This window comes from Rhyacophila brunnea, unplaced genomic scaffold (assembly GCF_057557595.1).
Source record: "Rhyacophila brunnea isolate RB1 unplaced genomic scaffold, BYU_Rbru_1.0 scaffold_18, whole genome shotgun sequence".
Lineage (NCBI taxonomy): Eukaryota > Metazoa > Arthropoda > Insecta > Trichoptera > Rhyacophilidae > Rhyacophila > Rhyacophila brunnea.
In genome coordinates, this window is record NW_028232837.1 from 24,358,005 (window position 1) to 24,374,404 (window position 16,400).

General features: G+C 34.4%; 1 protein-coding gene across 2 annotated transcripts in view; it reads right to left on the reverse strand.

Annotated features, from left to right (window-relative positions):
• Epg5 (ectopic P-granules autophagy protein 5) overlaps positions 1 to 16,400 on the reverse strand; it is a 43,957-nt gene continuing 27,557 nt past the window's right edge. For both annotated transcript variants that reach the window (XM_085945446.1, XM_085945447.1), the window contains 12 exons: positions 15,730 to 15,900; positions 15,210 to 15,393; positions 14,184 to 14,390; positions 13,667 to 13,839; positions 12,895 to 13,053; positions 12,173 to 12,300; positions 11,436 to 11,650; positions 10,666 to 10,766; positions 5,038 to 5,173; positions 4,745 to 4,940; positions 3,778 to 3,972; positions 1 to 1,917 (listed from right to left, as the gene is read on the reverse strand). In XM_085945446.1, coding sequence (XP_085801572.1) covers positions 1,632 to 1,917; positions 3,778 to 3,972; positions 4,745 to 4,940; positions 5,038 to 5,173; positions 10,666 to 10,766; positions 11,436 to 11,650; positions 12,173 to 12,300; positions 12,895 to 13,053; positions 13,667 to 13,839; positions 14,184 to 14,390; positions 15,210 to 15,393; positions 15,730 to 15,900 — 2,151 coding nt within the window. In that variant the 3' untranslated portion in view covers positions 1 to 1,631. The remainder of the gene's footprint in view (positions 1,918 to 3,777; positions 3,973 to 4,744; positions 4,941 to 5,037; positions 5,174 to 10,665; positions 10,767 to 11,435; positions 11,651 to 12,172; positions 12,301 to 12,894; positions 13,054 to 13,666; positions 13,840 to 14,183; positions 14,391 to 15,209; positions 15,394 to 15,729; positions 15,901 to 16,400) is intronic.

Here is a 16,400-nt window from a genome sequence, read left to right on the forward strand (position 1 = left end):
GACAGAGATTCGAATGGTTGAAATCGACATATTGTCGGTGAAAGTGCAATATGTACCACGGATAAGCAGAATTTAAAAAAATACACTTTTTTGCCAAATTCCATGACAACACACATTGCTTGGTGTATTTAAATTTCAGACTTGATTAATTAATTGTCAATAACAAAATTTATAATTGTCAATAAATTGAGCGTATAGCGAATTAAATGAGTTTCAATAGTAGATTTTGCTTTTTATAAATTCTTGAATAATGCAGTGATAAAATTAGTAAATAAATTCTGTATTCATAATTTAACAATGTTTATCATCTGCGATTAATTTTCCGTGAACCTACGTCGACACCTGCGCACATATTCGCAGAATAGGACAACAATGCTGTAAAGACATGAATAAAGATTAATTGCAAGTATCAATGACTGTTATTAAAAACAAAAATCATAATTCAACCACATTTATTTGCATCTATCTGTTTGAAAGAATTAACTTTATACGAGCTCTTACATTCTTCGCACGCTCTGTCCATCAGCAAGCTAATAATTGCATTGAAAAAACACAAAATTATAAACCATTTTTTTGCAACAATTACAAACGATATCAACATAAAATTTCTATAATACATGAGGCATCTATTTCCAAAAACCAATAAGTCCACATAATATGTATTGGGGAAATGTAACAAAAAATACATACATGTCATTTCATATATGTCTTGTCTGGAAAGTTGGAAAGTCTGGCAGTTCACCGTATCACACTTCACCGTGAAATGTTCTATCTGAAATATATGACCGTATATTAAAGACAGCCCAACCACTTTGGGTCGAATAGTACTGACATAAAATTCATGTCTAAATAAAACACGGTTCTTGTCGGTTTAAACTTTACAGAAAGCCAGCAGCAAACAAATTTTTAAAATAGCCGACATACTGGATTATTTGTTAGGTTAGGTTAGGTTTTTATTCTTGAATTCATGAATTTTGCCAATATCAGCTATGAAAATTGAATTTATGTTCATATTGAATCTAATAAAATTGGAGACCGTATAGTATACGGTCATCTCTTTCTGATAGAAAGCTCATGGTGAAATGTTTTACGTACAATGTACATGTAACCTGATAATAATGTCAAATATTCTAATTGCAATTAGTCCATAAGATGATTTCGAACCTTACCAACTTTTGGCAGTAATATTATACATGTCATTGCATATAATATGTACGTAATGATTTATAACTAAAAAGGTCCAGCAAGAGCATACGAAAAAGATGTTTCATAACTTATTGACGTACAGAAACCGATAAATTAAAATGATGTCTAATTTTATTTTGCTTCATTTAATCATTTAATCAGTAGTGTTAATGAAAATGAAATAAATAAGTTAATATTAAAACCAACCGCTTAAGCTCAAATACAAAGAAGTAAACCAAAAATATTAAACAAATTGTGGACTTTTATTGGTATTTGTAAATAGGCACCCATACATACATAACAATAAACTATAAACAGACAGCCGATACAAATTTTAGAAAAATATGATAAAACTTAATTCCTAATAGGTAATAGGTAATAATAAAAATAAGAATTAAGCACCAAGAGGGCCATATCACTATGATAATCACTATAATTAAATTCCATCACATATTAAAGATTTCGTGAACACCGACCAGATAGTCTACATCACAATACAGCTCGGAGCAAAGGTCCGTGGCACTCTTGAGATATTCGGCGACGGTACACCTTTGATTCTTGAGCGTGTCGAGGTATTTGACTATTACATGTTTCACGTTGGCACAGGGTTTCTGGTCCACCATCGCTTCAAGGCTAGACATGGTTTTGGAATAGGCAACGTTGTCATTCGACGGGTTGGTCGATTGGAATGCTAACGTTACGCAGAGACCAAATCGAGTGATTATCCGGAACCTAGAAAAACAAAGGATTAATAATTGTTAGTTGAGACAGCTGAGGATGATATATCGCAATATTTATTAATATTTTCAGTTTGAAGGAAGACAAGTCAAGACAAAACATTCAAATTGTATACGGTTGCCATGAAAATAAGAACGATATTTTATACACCATGTCCATGGGTTATAGGAATTTTAGGAATAAAATCGTTATATTATACAATGCAATCCTGTTGTATGTATATTATATTGATATGTGTGCTCTAAACTCATTTTAGAAATAGTTTATTTATTATTGAATTTGTCATTACAGTAAGTCCTCGACTTCGACGATTTCGACTTACGTGAATTTATACATAAGCGATTAAATAAGAATATAATTAATTAATTCAAAAAATGATTTTTTTTATTTGGTTGCGCTTTGTTTCTCTTCGGAGTTTGTTTACATAAACTATCATGTTCATGCGAGAGTGAGAGAGGGAGAAAGAGAGAAACAACATTGGCACAGGCACACTCCGCCTCCACCTTTCTCCTCCACATGATGCGACTTAGTCTTAATCTAGATTTTTTCCTTGTATGTTGCGCTGGGGATGTCAAATCATGTCGAACATTAATAATATGTAAATGCGATTCTCGAATTGATGATAAAAGAAGAGAGACATGCCATTACTATGGAGACCAAAGTTAAAATCATAAAACAATACGAAAAAGGTGAAAAGATGGCAGACATCGCACGGAGTTCATAAAATGAGTCAATCTACGATTAGAACAATAAATTATACTCGATAAAGTTCGAATTATGTGAAAAAGTCAGTACCAATGCAATCTATGATTATTACCAAGAATAGACGAATATTAATAGAAGAAATGGAAAAATTATTGGCTAGAAGTTGGATAGAACAACACCTCCCAATAAGCCTTATGGCCAAGAGAAAGCCTAGAGTATTTATGAAGACCTAAAGTGTAAAAATAACGATAGCGTTGATACTCATACATTTACTGCAAGCCACGGATGGTTTCAAAGATTTAAAGACCGCAATAAACTACACAACACCAAAGTGACAGGAGAGGCTGCTAGTGCAAACACAGAAGGAGATATGAATTTTATCAAGAGTTTAGCAGAAATCATAAAAAATGAGGATTACCTGCCCCAACAAATTTATAATGTGGATGAAACTGGACTATACTGGGCCAGATCGGTCATATATATCCCTACTAGAAAGAAATTTATGCCAGGTTTTAAGGTGTCTAGCTGTAAGCTAACACTTTTATTCGACTTACATGAAAACCTTTGGAACAAATTAATCACGTAAGTCGAGGACTAACTGTATAGAACTGTCAGATTGTAGAGCCAACAACCTACTACACTAATAATAAAATTTATGTTACAGCGATTTTAAAATATTTGCTTTTTGATCAGCATTTTCACAATTACCATATAAGTACGATGTATTGTAGCCGTCTTGTTCCATTATATTATCTCAAAAACTATTCGACACAATATTGATGAAATTTGCACAGCTTATAGACCACATTGTTGACACTAATTTGATTTTCATCTCAAAAGGTTCCGAAGTTAAGATAAAGCAACACAGAAAAATAATGCACAAGGTGGTCAGATAGCCGTGGCGTGGTGGTGAGGTAAGATGCAGGTACAGTGGTGTGCACCTACATCCAAAAGTTGTCTATCACAATGATTTGAAAAAAACCAAATCTTGTCAGTCTATTCCTTTATTTTTTTATTTCCATATTTCACGTGGACTAAGTCATAGGGCGAGTCACTAGCAATAAATAAAGGACAACTAAAAAGTATAGATAAAGAGTCTAGTGATATCGATGATCTTTTAGTAACCAAATATATACTGTAATGACTTACTTAACACTAGCAGCCTTATTCTGAACCAGTCCTATCGCTTTGAACAATCCCCAGGACGGTTCCTGGGACCATTTCTCCAAAATAGTCACTATCTGATTGGCCGCAAACGTCTGGTTAGTGTTGTCCAAAGTACTGTCGCACAGCAACGATATCATGTAACACACCCAGATGCTGGCCTGGCTCTCACTTTCACAGCTGTCGGATGGAAAAAATAGGATCAATCTCACCATTTATGGCATACAGTAAAACCTTGTTAATGCAAATTCCACAATACCGAAAAACGAAAAACAAAATTCGAATTACTCTAATTCAAAATATAATACAAAATTTAGAATTTTTTTTTGTTTTTCATAAATTTCGTTTATGATCATAATTGTGCCTATCCAATTTCCGATACAATTCTTTAAAATTAAAATCTGTGCAAATACCATGCGTCATTAATCCATTAATTGAAGTTACCAAGTAATGTCGGTAGGTATTTACCACCATGTGTTGAGCTGGAATAAGAAGAACACAATTGCTTGGCATTGGTTCTCTAGTAAAACTACGTGAAAATCCAATAAACAATCAACAATTAAATACCTACAGCCCTGAAACATGTGAGTTATCGTTTTTCCTTTGAGTGGAGTGCAGTTGTGCCACTGATATGTTAATGTGTCATAAAATGTCAGGAATATTATTTTATTACCTTCATAAAATAAGCAATTTATGACGTTTTAAAAAAAGTCTGTCACAATTTTCAATGACTGGCTCATGAAATAGTGTACTTTATTACGATTTATTGAATATTTTTATATGCCAGGACTCTGAAATCATTTCGTGTTACGAAATTCGAATTAAAGGTATGGTTTTATATGAAAATATATGTTCAAGGGAGGTTTTTTTCGCGAAAATTTCGATTTACAGCGAATTTATGGTAAAAACAGGAAATCTCATTTTCAAAAAATTAATTATTAAAAAAACCTACCTAATTTCGAGTCCATGCAGACTTTGGAGTACATTCCTATCGACCTGCTGGAAGATGTTTCCCTGTCCCTGGTATTTGTCTCTGTCGATGGCCTTGTAAGTTCCCATGGCTGTCAGCAACGAAGAGTTGGCCAGCAAGTACTCCACGGGTATTAAGCAGTTGTTTTTCCAAGTGTGCTGGATGAAACACCAGTCTCCTGCAATCAATTCAATAAATACATCACAATTAATAAACTGTAAAACGTAATTAATAACACACAGTATGTATAATAATTCAACTGAGATTATACAAACCTTTATGCTTGAAAAATGCCAATAATGTCTGCTCTGCTAAAATGGCGAATGAATCTCTTTGAGTGACTTGCAAAAGACAGCCAATCAATGAGGTGACGCACAATTTAGACGTGTTGTTAATCCATTTCAGCCATTCCTAAAAATGCAAAATTGACATTAGAAAGAATAAATAACCTAGTATAAAAATTTATTAGTATGAATAGATGTAAGAATAATCTATAGACCTGGGCAAATGCGGCTCTTTGTTGGGTTAAGTGCAGCTCCCAATATCTCTTGATAAAATTATAGGTATTTTCTTTCCCCATTATACTTGTATTTTCGTGAGTTTTCCTTTCTAAATGTTGTCAGTGACAAGATGCGCGTATTAAATTTGAATTTGTGTATTTTATACTACGTGAGAACGTGACTATGGTGTGGCTCTTTATATATGTGAACATCCAGAATGGAAGTGAATGGAAGTGAACGAAACTGGTCCTGATCGTTATTCAATTATGTGGAATAAGAATTACATAAGAATTACATAACAATTTATTGTTTTTTACTTTAACCCATTGCCACTGACATTCCTAATAACAAATTAACCATTCAAGCCAAGTTTTTATATATCAATATTATATCAAATATTTAATCCCAAAGGGTGATATGCTTTAACCCGGCCGGCGCCGATGTCACACACCTTGTACAAATCGGCCAAATTCGCAATGCGCATGTGTATAAATCGATGTCACCGCGTCCATATTTATCATACGGGACTGATTTTTTCACGTAAATTTGGCCTGATTTGTCCTTCTCCTGCCACCTATGACATATTTTAAAAGCATTGGTTCTAAATATAAAATAATCACCAAAGTTTCGAACCAATTCGTACGGCCAAGTTTTGCCGGTCGACAGAAATCAGTTTGAACTGCGCGCCGCGACTGCGCAGTATACGACAGACTTTCAACCGAGCGGGCCATTGCGCGGGATTGTATTTATCGCATACAAGTTGAATATTTACCGCAATCGTTGATAAATACTTTTTTTGCTGTCTGGTGTACTTATCACATTAAAACTGGCATGATTAACTATTGAACGTATGATTTTATTTTACCGCGATTTTTAAAATACTTTTTGTACTGTCTACCGTGTCCCATTTTAGTGAATGTGAAAATTAATACTGATATCAATAACTATTGTGTGTGAGTTTAATGGTTTCTGTGATTTGGCGTTCCCTAATACTGTAGTTAAACATTTTAAAAACATTTCATAGTTTTATAGTGCGTAAATATGGAGGAAGAAAATGTGCGTACTAATGAGGAATTGGACTCAGATTATGATATGTCGGAAGAGGAATTGGAACAGCATGAGACTGATCATGACGTCGACGATACGGACTCTGACGAGCCAATTGAATTTTTGCGGTCGTGGAGAACTGGCCCGTATATTCCAATAGTTCACGAATTCAATGATTGTCGATCTGGCGTGACATCGAACGACTTGAACGAATCCTCTCCCGAATGTCTTTTCTTTGAACATTTTTTGAATAAAAATATAATGTCGGAAATAGTGAACCAAACGAATACATTTTTTAACCATTCGTACAGTGCGGGAGACCTTGGACCGAAATCGCAATCACACAATTGGACAGACACGTCAGTGCCGGAGTTGTATACATTTTTTGCCGTATCAATGCTGATGACTCGAAATAAGCACACGTCGATAGAGGAACATTGGAGTACCGATCCTTACCTGCATGCAGACATTTTTGGGAAAATAATGGCTAGAAATCGATACCAACTTATTTTACAAATGCTTCATTTTTCTGATCCTAGTGTGACCGCCTCAAATGATAGACTAGCTAAAATTAGATTACTGTTAGAACACACAAGAACAATTTTTAGGGAAACGATGATACCGTATCAGAATCTTTGCATAGATGAGAGCATAATCGTGTTTAAGGGTAGATTAATTTTTAAACAATTCATTCCTTCCAAAAGACATCGATTTGGAATAAAAATGTTTGTGATGTGTGACGTAATGACAGGATATATTATTGACTTTATAATTTATTGTGGGGAAGGGACTGACATACAAGACAATGAAAATCTCGGTATTTCCGGTGCGGTAGTGACAACGCTAATGAAAGACTACATCGGGAAAGGTCACACCTTATGGTGTGATAACTGGTATTCGAGTCCGGCGCTTTTTAAATACCTTCACTCTCACAAAACGAATGCTTGCGGTACAGTGAGAAAAAATCGTAAAGATATGCCAGAGTTCAGCAAACTGAAAAAGGGAGATACCGAGTCTAAGTACAATAGTCCACTTTTGGCTCTGAAATGGCACGATAGGAGGGATGTTCACATGCTATCCACCCTCCACGATGCATCATTTGGACCAACGGGAAAAGTGAACTATAGAACTGGCGAAAACATCGAAAAACCAAAATGTGTTATAGATTATAACAAAAATATGGGTACGGTAGATAAGTCCGACATGATGCTTAGCAACTTGTCGTGTATGAGAAAGTCGATCAAGTGGTATAAAAAGGTCGCATTCCACATGATCGACTTATATTTATTAAATGCTTTTTATTTATATAAATTTATTAAATGTGACAAAAAAACATTGGGCGATTTTCAACTCTGTGTAATAAAACAATTAGTGAACAAATATTGTGTGAGAATTTCAAATGCACCCCTGCCCAAGCCGACAGCGTCAACTAGCGATAATCCCGTACGATTATTGCCCAAAAGTGCAACGGGACATTTGCCAGAATACATTTTACCGACACAAAATACCGATAAGCCTAGAAGGAGATGTTTCGTATGCGGGAATTCTAAAAAAAATCCGAAAAAAACAAAACTCTCTCGCTATATGTGCCCAACGTGTGATGTTGCGTTATGTCTGTCACCTTGCTTTAAAATATATCACACGTCAAAAGAATTTTAAAATAGGTTTATTATTGTATTTGTTTTTTTTTTAATATCTGAGTTCGTGTTAATTTATCAATAATATTCAATAAGTTAAGTGTTTGTGTAGTTTAAATATATTAAAAGGGTCCCCTTTATATTTGTTTACGACTCAACCCGAAGACATTAATATGTGATTTATCGATATGCACTTGAAAATTAGTAACACTTCAATTCGTGGGAACGTAATGCACAAGTGTCGAAATAGTACACACCGCGCAGAGCTCTAACTATTGGCTACAAAATGGCGTCTTACGGTGAGTTCTTTCAAATTTGGATAGCATTCGTTTGTTCGAGTGTTTCTGATATTATAACTGATTTATTACGGTTTTTTAGTGTGTCGAAATTATTTTAATGGTTTTGGGTTCTCGACTGGAGCTGTGACATATTTTTTATTGCTTTTTTTAGTATAGAACAAAGACGATAATGAAATTCATGCGTAGTTATGGTGCGTCATACGATTTTTGAGGCAGGTGCCGGGTTAATAATATATAAATATTATAATATATTATAATAATTTTTTATATTAGATAAATACTTTTTTTGTACTTAATAGAAATACTGAATAAATATAGAATACTGAAATGTCATTCTGACATTTCACATTGATTTCCATAGTAACGCACGTATATATTAATAATTTAGTTGCTAGGACCCCCCTTAGAAACCAATAATAGTGTTTTACTTTTTACGAATTTTTTCCGAAATAACTTTCCATACAAAACAGAATTAACCACTTGACTGTTTATCCCGAGCGAGACTCGGGCGCGGATTTACTCCGTACGTTGACGAGCCCGAGTCTCACTCGGGCGTTTTTTTTCTCAACTTGCCAGGAATGTTTATCACAACCTACATTCGGGGAAATCGTATTTCAACTTGTCACACAGTTTGTTATTTGTTTTAACTGGTATGTGAGTGATATATGAGACATATGACATAATAAAAGCTTTATTTACTGCCGGGCAGAGCGGGCCTGAGTATATTACGATTTGTCAATGACTTCATAAGTTCGTAAAAAATAAGTATATATTATTCATACTTATTTAGTTTCGTATTAGTTACCAACCAATACCACTTACGGCGAATAAAAAAAGGCCTACTAGACAGTGCAAAGTATGCTGCTCACATAGAAATGAAAACGGCAAACGAATACGGAAGGAGACGAGATACTATTGTCCGGATCGTAATGTAGGGTTGTGTATTGAGTATTGTGTAAATTCAAAATTTACCCTACCAAAAAAACTTATTAAATTATTTCCGTAAAATTTAAAACATTGTAAACCTACATATTATCTGTTGTGATAAAATGTAAAAAAAACATGTAAAAAAAATTATAATAAGACGTTGAAAGAAGATTTGTCATAAAATTTTAAACATTGTAAATATTGTAAAAAAGTGTAAATTTAATGTGAAAAAAAGTAAAACGTAAAAATAAAATTTTTAATAAACTGTTTAAAAAATGTTTAAAAAAATATCTGACAATTTTTAGACACTCTTTCTCACCAAAATCTAACTGGTAAGTGGTTAACTGAAAATGAATTCAATTCTGCTTAAAGATGGCTAAAAGTATTAAAAGAATGCATTGTAATCGTGTTCTGATATATTCTAAAAGTTACAAATGTCTAGCTAGTCGGGAAGTTAGTTAAAAATCTTCAATCGTCCAATACAAATCTTGGATAAACAAGAAAAAAATTGTACTGGGCAAACAAGAATACGAGCTAATAAAATCGTGGTAAAATAAACGGAGGTAGTATGGTTCAAAGTCCAATTAATAAAATCTTTTGTTGATTATTTCTCAAAGTTATAAGTTTAAGGGCCCAGGTGCCCGTGAGGTTGAAAATGAAGAATTTGAGGTATCTTTTCGAGCTAAGCTTGAATTATCTGTAAATTTTATAGGAATATACATCGTAGCTGTAGGATTGGTTTGTCGAATAGATCAAATGTAAAATGTTCAGTAGATGAAAAACAAATTACATTATCCTATATTTAAATACATGGAGGTATTTAAATTGTTGTTTTTACAGCATATGAATGCTGTTTTCATTACAAAGCGATTTAAAGAAAAGGATGGTTCTGGTCCGTTTAGATACAAAAAATCATTCTGCATTAAAAGGTTGATTTCGATAAAAACGGATATTCGACAAACCAATCCTATAGCGGCAACATGTCATTATAATTTCTTTTCTTTTCTCAACTTAGAAATTAACATTTCATGATCACGTAAATTATTAATATCATGAAATGGTTTTCTTGTAAACATTGAAACAGTAACGTTGAGAATAAAGCCATAATTAGTACAGCAGATGTCTGTGGGTTTTTTTGTTTTGTTTAAAAAGGTATACTAACGTAACTTTGAAGAAACACTGCCTTGGTGTATGTTTCTTAAATACAATATTTTCAATAATGTAGTAAAAAAATATTGTATAAAAACCTTCTATAAAAGCAAGTACAATTCAAGATTTCTCCGACAGATGCGCTTAAGTCTGAGAAAAATATGAAAAAATGCCTTCTCTCCAACACACGAAATACTCATGCTTGTAGGGAATGCATCGATATTCCGCATAAGAATTTATAAAGTTTGGGAAATAAATAAACATTGTTCAGAATATGTTTTAATTGATATTGATGAATATTTTCGGCTGGTTATTAAAATTATATTCAAAGTTTGAATATTTACCTGTTGTGTAATTTCTAGTAAGAACGTCATATTTAGCATTAGAATCCCGTTGCTCAGAAGAAAGGAGCACTCCATAGCCCTCTGCATATCAGTTACGCCAACTAGAAAATAATTTTATTTTAAAAATCATAATTAATATTCGAGGAAATCGTAATGGGAAGAAGGCCAGAGATCTCAATCAGATGGTGGTGTGTTTTTGATAGTTTTCAAGAAATGAAACAGACATGTGATATGTATTAACCAAAGATGTTGAGAAAAACCTTCTTCTCTATAGATAGTAGCCTAAATGTATGAAATTGAAGCAAAAGGAGGATCACTGCAGGGCTATTCTAAATAGTTAACACGTTTTCATTATTTTTATTGCTCGAAAATAACATGGATATCACTCTGAGAAATTCCATAAATAAGGCAGTTATCTACAGTAATTGTTCACAATGCACTGTGTCTTACTTGATCCCAAATGCATTCGATTAGAATTAAGTAAGACGTGTCAACTGTGTTACTCAATGACATTTGACAGCTCACTGTTAAAGCGGTCATAGGCAGCCGTGTTAAAAAGCCTGATAGTTAACTTCCCAAGATAATTAACTGCCTAAATATGACATATCATAATTATCACATTTTATATTGATTTTGTAGTTAAATGATATGTTAGAATACCCCGCCCTGCCCTACTGGTTCACTGATTAGGTTCATTTGCAGAGAACTTCACACTACTGTCAACCTGACAATCATAAGTGTATTTTACTTAAAATTGAATAATGTTATACCTAGTGTAGTAACAGTGTTCTCAATCCTGGCCAAGAGTTCTCCGATGCTAAGAGCAATGGCCTCATTGAGTCCGCTCTTTTTGTCGTCATTGTCTCGCCCCTGGGAGAAGGAGGAAATGGCATTGACCCAGCCTCGGACAAGGCAGGAACGCTTCGCCTGCCATTCCGTGTTGCTTTCGCTTTCGGGAACCAAACCGCCGGATGCGCACAACAATCTGAAAAAAAAAACACTGAATATGTGTACCAATTATTGTTTGATGATGTTATTTAACTAGGTAGTAAATCTTGATGTATTGACCAAAAACAATAATCAATTTCCTGGTTAATGTAATCAATGAAAATATGTTCAACTATGCAATTATCATAATATTCTTAACCAGATTCATTGCAGTGTTGAAAGTTTATAAATTACAATCATGCCAAGTCATTTGTAAAAATATATTAATAATATAGTGGCTCACTGAAGATCTTTTTTATCACAGTTAATCGGGGGCGGATTAAACTAAAACAGAAGTCAATTCATAGTTAGACGTGTAAGGCACTGGCTTCTCATCTGGGGGCACCGTGTTCGATCCTGGTGAGGTCGCAATATATTTATGAGGTTTTCTCAAAGCTGGATATGTTTATGGGACCGTTTCAATTCAACTAATACACTACCGTCATTAACCCTCACAGTCAGTTGTAGTGTTACAAAAAATATATATATAACTTATAAGTGATAATATTCATTCACTCACGGAACAAGTTTGCTCGAATGAAACGGTTCAGAAGACGAATTGAGGGTTGCCATGAACCAGTTAACGATTTCCTCAAACAATTCTACCTTCAGTAGCCCCCATGGGAGTAGCATGGCGTCATCCAACACCTGAAACATATTATTCATTTTATTGACTGTTATTTCTTGCTGGAAAGACATGATACTGAAAGAACAACAAACACTATTTATATATGTTAGTTATTTTTAGTTTAGTTTCGTGAATATCCTTCCATTCTTTTCAGGTTGTAGTTCTTCACTGCTGCATACTCACATGAAACTCGATGAGCTCGTTGATCCTTGACTATATTTGTCCAGCAGTGATTCACTCGTCGAGTGACATATTCTGTCCATTACCACTTCACCACTTGGCAACTTCTATTAATTCCATTGCGTATTCTTGTTTGCCTCCTTCTTTTGTGGTCTTCCCTAACATTGTGTTAATGAATATTTTACGCTTTAGACAGAATGGCAGTTCACCTGTGAAGATATTATTCAAGCATCCAAATGCACTCTTGCCAGTTTGGTTCTGCAAGCAATCTCATCATACGTACTCTGTCTATACACATTGTTATCTGAGATAGACGTACTTCTTGACCTGCTCAATTAAGATCGATTTTGGGTTAACAGATGCGTTATTACTTTCGTTGACATGTCAATTGAAAATTCAAATGAAAATTGCAGTAACTAAGAGGGTAAAATTACCGATTGATCAGGATGCAGTTTAATGAGGAGTGGTAGAATTAGATGCAGCGCAGGCGGTCTCAAGGGATGAGGGATGGAGTTTAGCCATGGTTGCCACTTCCTTCCTGCCAGGCAGTGCAGTGTAAATTTGTGGCAAGACGGAAGGTTTAAGTTGCTCACCTGTTCATAAAAAGGTAATTTTAATTTGTACATTATTTATTATGTGGGTTTTTTGTTTTTAAATATTTTCAATTGTGATTTCGCTGGGTAATGTAAGTTATAGATCTTTATAAATTCTGTGAAGTACATATTATTATGTATGTATTTTTGCCAAGAGTGTTGACGATACATAAATAGGTACATGGAAATAACGGTTTTTGTGAAATAGATTATTATATAATGTTATTTGTGTAGTAATCATAATAAACATACATAATTTTGAAAACACTTCTAAGAAAATATTATAACCAATAGAAAAAATTTTATTTGAAAAACATATCCTCAGCCCATAGAGACCCAGCAGGAATCGAACCTATATGCTATAGGTTTCATATCTAATTGCGACAAATTTTAATTAATAGTTCTTACAATACTCATAAAAAGAATGTTACATTCTTAAATCTTGTGATTTATTCGTTGAATAAAAAAATAGTTAATTAAATTATTCGCATGTTCAAATTACAACAAAAAAAATCTTGGAGTGATCCGTGATGTCGGTTTACCTACTTTGATTTAAAAATACAAAAGCCGTTATCACAAAATGCCAGTATATAATATGTCAATAGATGCTTACTTTGGATACGCTTTGCAGATCATTGAAAGTGAGCCAGTGAACGGGTTCGGTTGCCCAAGGGAGTCGGGCGAGGGCACGGTGAACTCGAGTGAGGACGTGTGGAGCCACAGCCCCATTGACATATTTTCTGACGTACCACTGCCATGTCAGACCCAGTAGATCGTTTGTACTACCTGTAATTTTTAATCAACAGTTTGGTGCGTGAAACATTTGTAAATGGATATCATTGGTCCAAACAGAAAAGTTAAACATTGCATAATATTAACCCAATGCTTACGGGCCGCACAAAATTGTGTTTTTGCTAATTACTTTTCAAATGCAAATTAACACGTTAATTACAAAATTAATTAAAAGGGCCCGTAAGCATTGTGTTAATATTTGAATTATTAATTTGATTTTTTAGGAATATTAAATTCTTCTTTAAATTCTTAAAAAGTTTGATAGGTCAGCTTAAGAGAGATTCAAGTAACAGCAAGGGGGAAGGCAATTTATGGACATTACGCGATGAGTAACATACCTGGGAGTGTCTCCACGCAGTACAGCAGCGTTTCAACGAATGCATCGAGCATGGTATCGGGCGCAGTATGTTCTTCAGGCCCCCACGGCATGAGGGCAGCACCGCGGCTAAAGTCTGAGACCCACGCGGCGGCTTCGTTGCCCCCCCACCATGGAATCAACCACACTTCCCAGAATGACAGCATCGCATTGAACACCACAGACGTAACTGAAAAAAGAAATTATTCAAAATGGATAATCAACTTAATGTATGAATCCAAGATGGAAATGTATAGAAGGGTGGAGTGGTTACATTTAGTCTTGACCTTTCTGTTTCGGCCCGGGTCTCGCATATTCACATGTGTGTTTGGACCTGATAGGTTGAGCAAGTCGCTAACATTTATTTCTCATAAAAACAAAAATCTGTCAATGCAACCTCCAGTCTGTGGAGGTCCATATGGTTTTCCCAGAATCGATCATGGTGATGTAATGTTTCTGTTTCGGCAGGTGAGTAGGATGAAGGAATGAATCGAGTTATTGACTTACCAGCTTTCAGCTAATCGTCGCATTTATACTCTACACCCGGACCATAATGTATCTTAATACATGAACTATTAATGGTTGTGATCAGATGGTCAGAGGTGATGAATTTTATTATTAACGTAAACAACTCATAATGTGGTAAATTTAATAAATGTGACAGTGAACTGAGTTGATAATACCATCTATGCAGATGACCTCTAAACTATTTGTCAAAAATATGTTAAATATGTTGATGACTATCTCGAGGTAAAATCTTATCAAGCACCAATTATTGGTGGCAGATAAGATGCCAGATAGTGCGCAGATGCGACCAAAGGGTTATAGAGTATTCCTAACTATGACTAGTTTTTAAAATAATGAAACTTTGGTTTATTTATGAACAAAATTTAAACTTGGTTTATCTCTAAATTAAATGAGGGTCGACACCATTTTATCCCAGGTCTTATAGTTGATATAATATTTGACCACAATTGGCGATTCACATGTTAATATTTTTTAGACTTACTCTGATTAGTAAGTAACGGAGGCTGTCTCAGCATGGCCGTGCTCAACACGACGGATGAAAGGAGCGCCCCTAACCTGGCCATGTGAGGAGAGTACGCCCCGTACCTCGCCGGCAAGCCATGCGGACCCCACGTGCCTCGCCTCCCCCACCACTGTTGGCCCAGCATTTCCAAACTGTCACACGCCTGGAACAAATATTTGAATTCAGATTTTAAAATGTTCGAGCACAATTTATTTCAAAGTATTTTTGTTTTATTGTTTTTGTTTGAAAATGTTGTAGCGTTCAGTTGTATTTTTAATTATTTCTACATTCCATTTCGATACAAATTTTGACCTGCCTCTTCTTCTAAATCTTATTGGACTACTCGATTAACCTAAACTGAAATCTCCAGTTAATGTCCAGGTGTCTGAGGTATATATAGGTGAGTAATTATGTATGTAATAAGACTGTACTTGAAATGACTAAAAACATAAATAACATTTATTCGCTGAGATGAAAAACTTAAAATGCTGAATAATACCTGTTGGTGTAAAAGCAAATGTGGGTACGTCTCGATAACAGTGATGCAATGTTGCCAGCTATCAGGGGGTAGTTTTTTCTCCAAAGATAGAGTGCAGAGTGTTGGCAACACCAGACTCAGATGTGCTGGGAATTCCCATGCCAAAACTTTACTCAGGTGCCCGCACATCAACTGCAAAAAACAAAAATTTTAATTATCTCAACATCATTGTGTCTCTACTGTTATTAATATTGACCAATACATATTGTGAATTTCAGAGGTAAAGTGTCATTTTTGACAAATTTATCTTTTTGAGTTTCATTTATATTAGCATCAGATCTTCTAGTTCTATCGAGCAGAATAATGAAATAATAAAATGTTCCGAAACAATCATAACAACAAATTAAAGGCAATCACATGAGGTAAGTAAGTTGAGTTAATCGATTTCTATTTACTGTGTTGTAAATTGAGGGGCTGAAGATTGAATTAATACAATAATACAAGTGCACCAGTGGCAATGTTGAATAAATCAACTTCAAAGTTAAATATGCCTATGCCAAGAAAATGATTTGATATTTAACCATGTGTCTGTTTTTAGTGTTTGAAGGGGTACATTGCTGTGGAAATGATGACAAAATTTTATACACAAGAATTCATAGAGTGCAATCTATCTAATATGTATAATTCTTCAT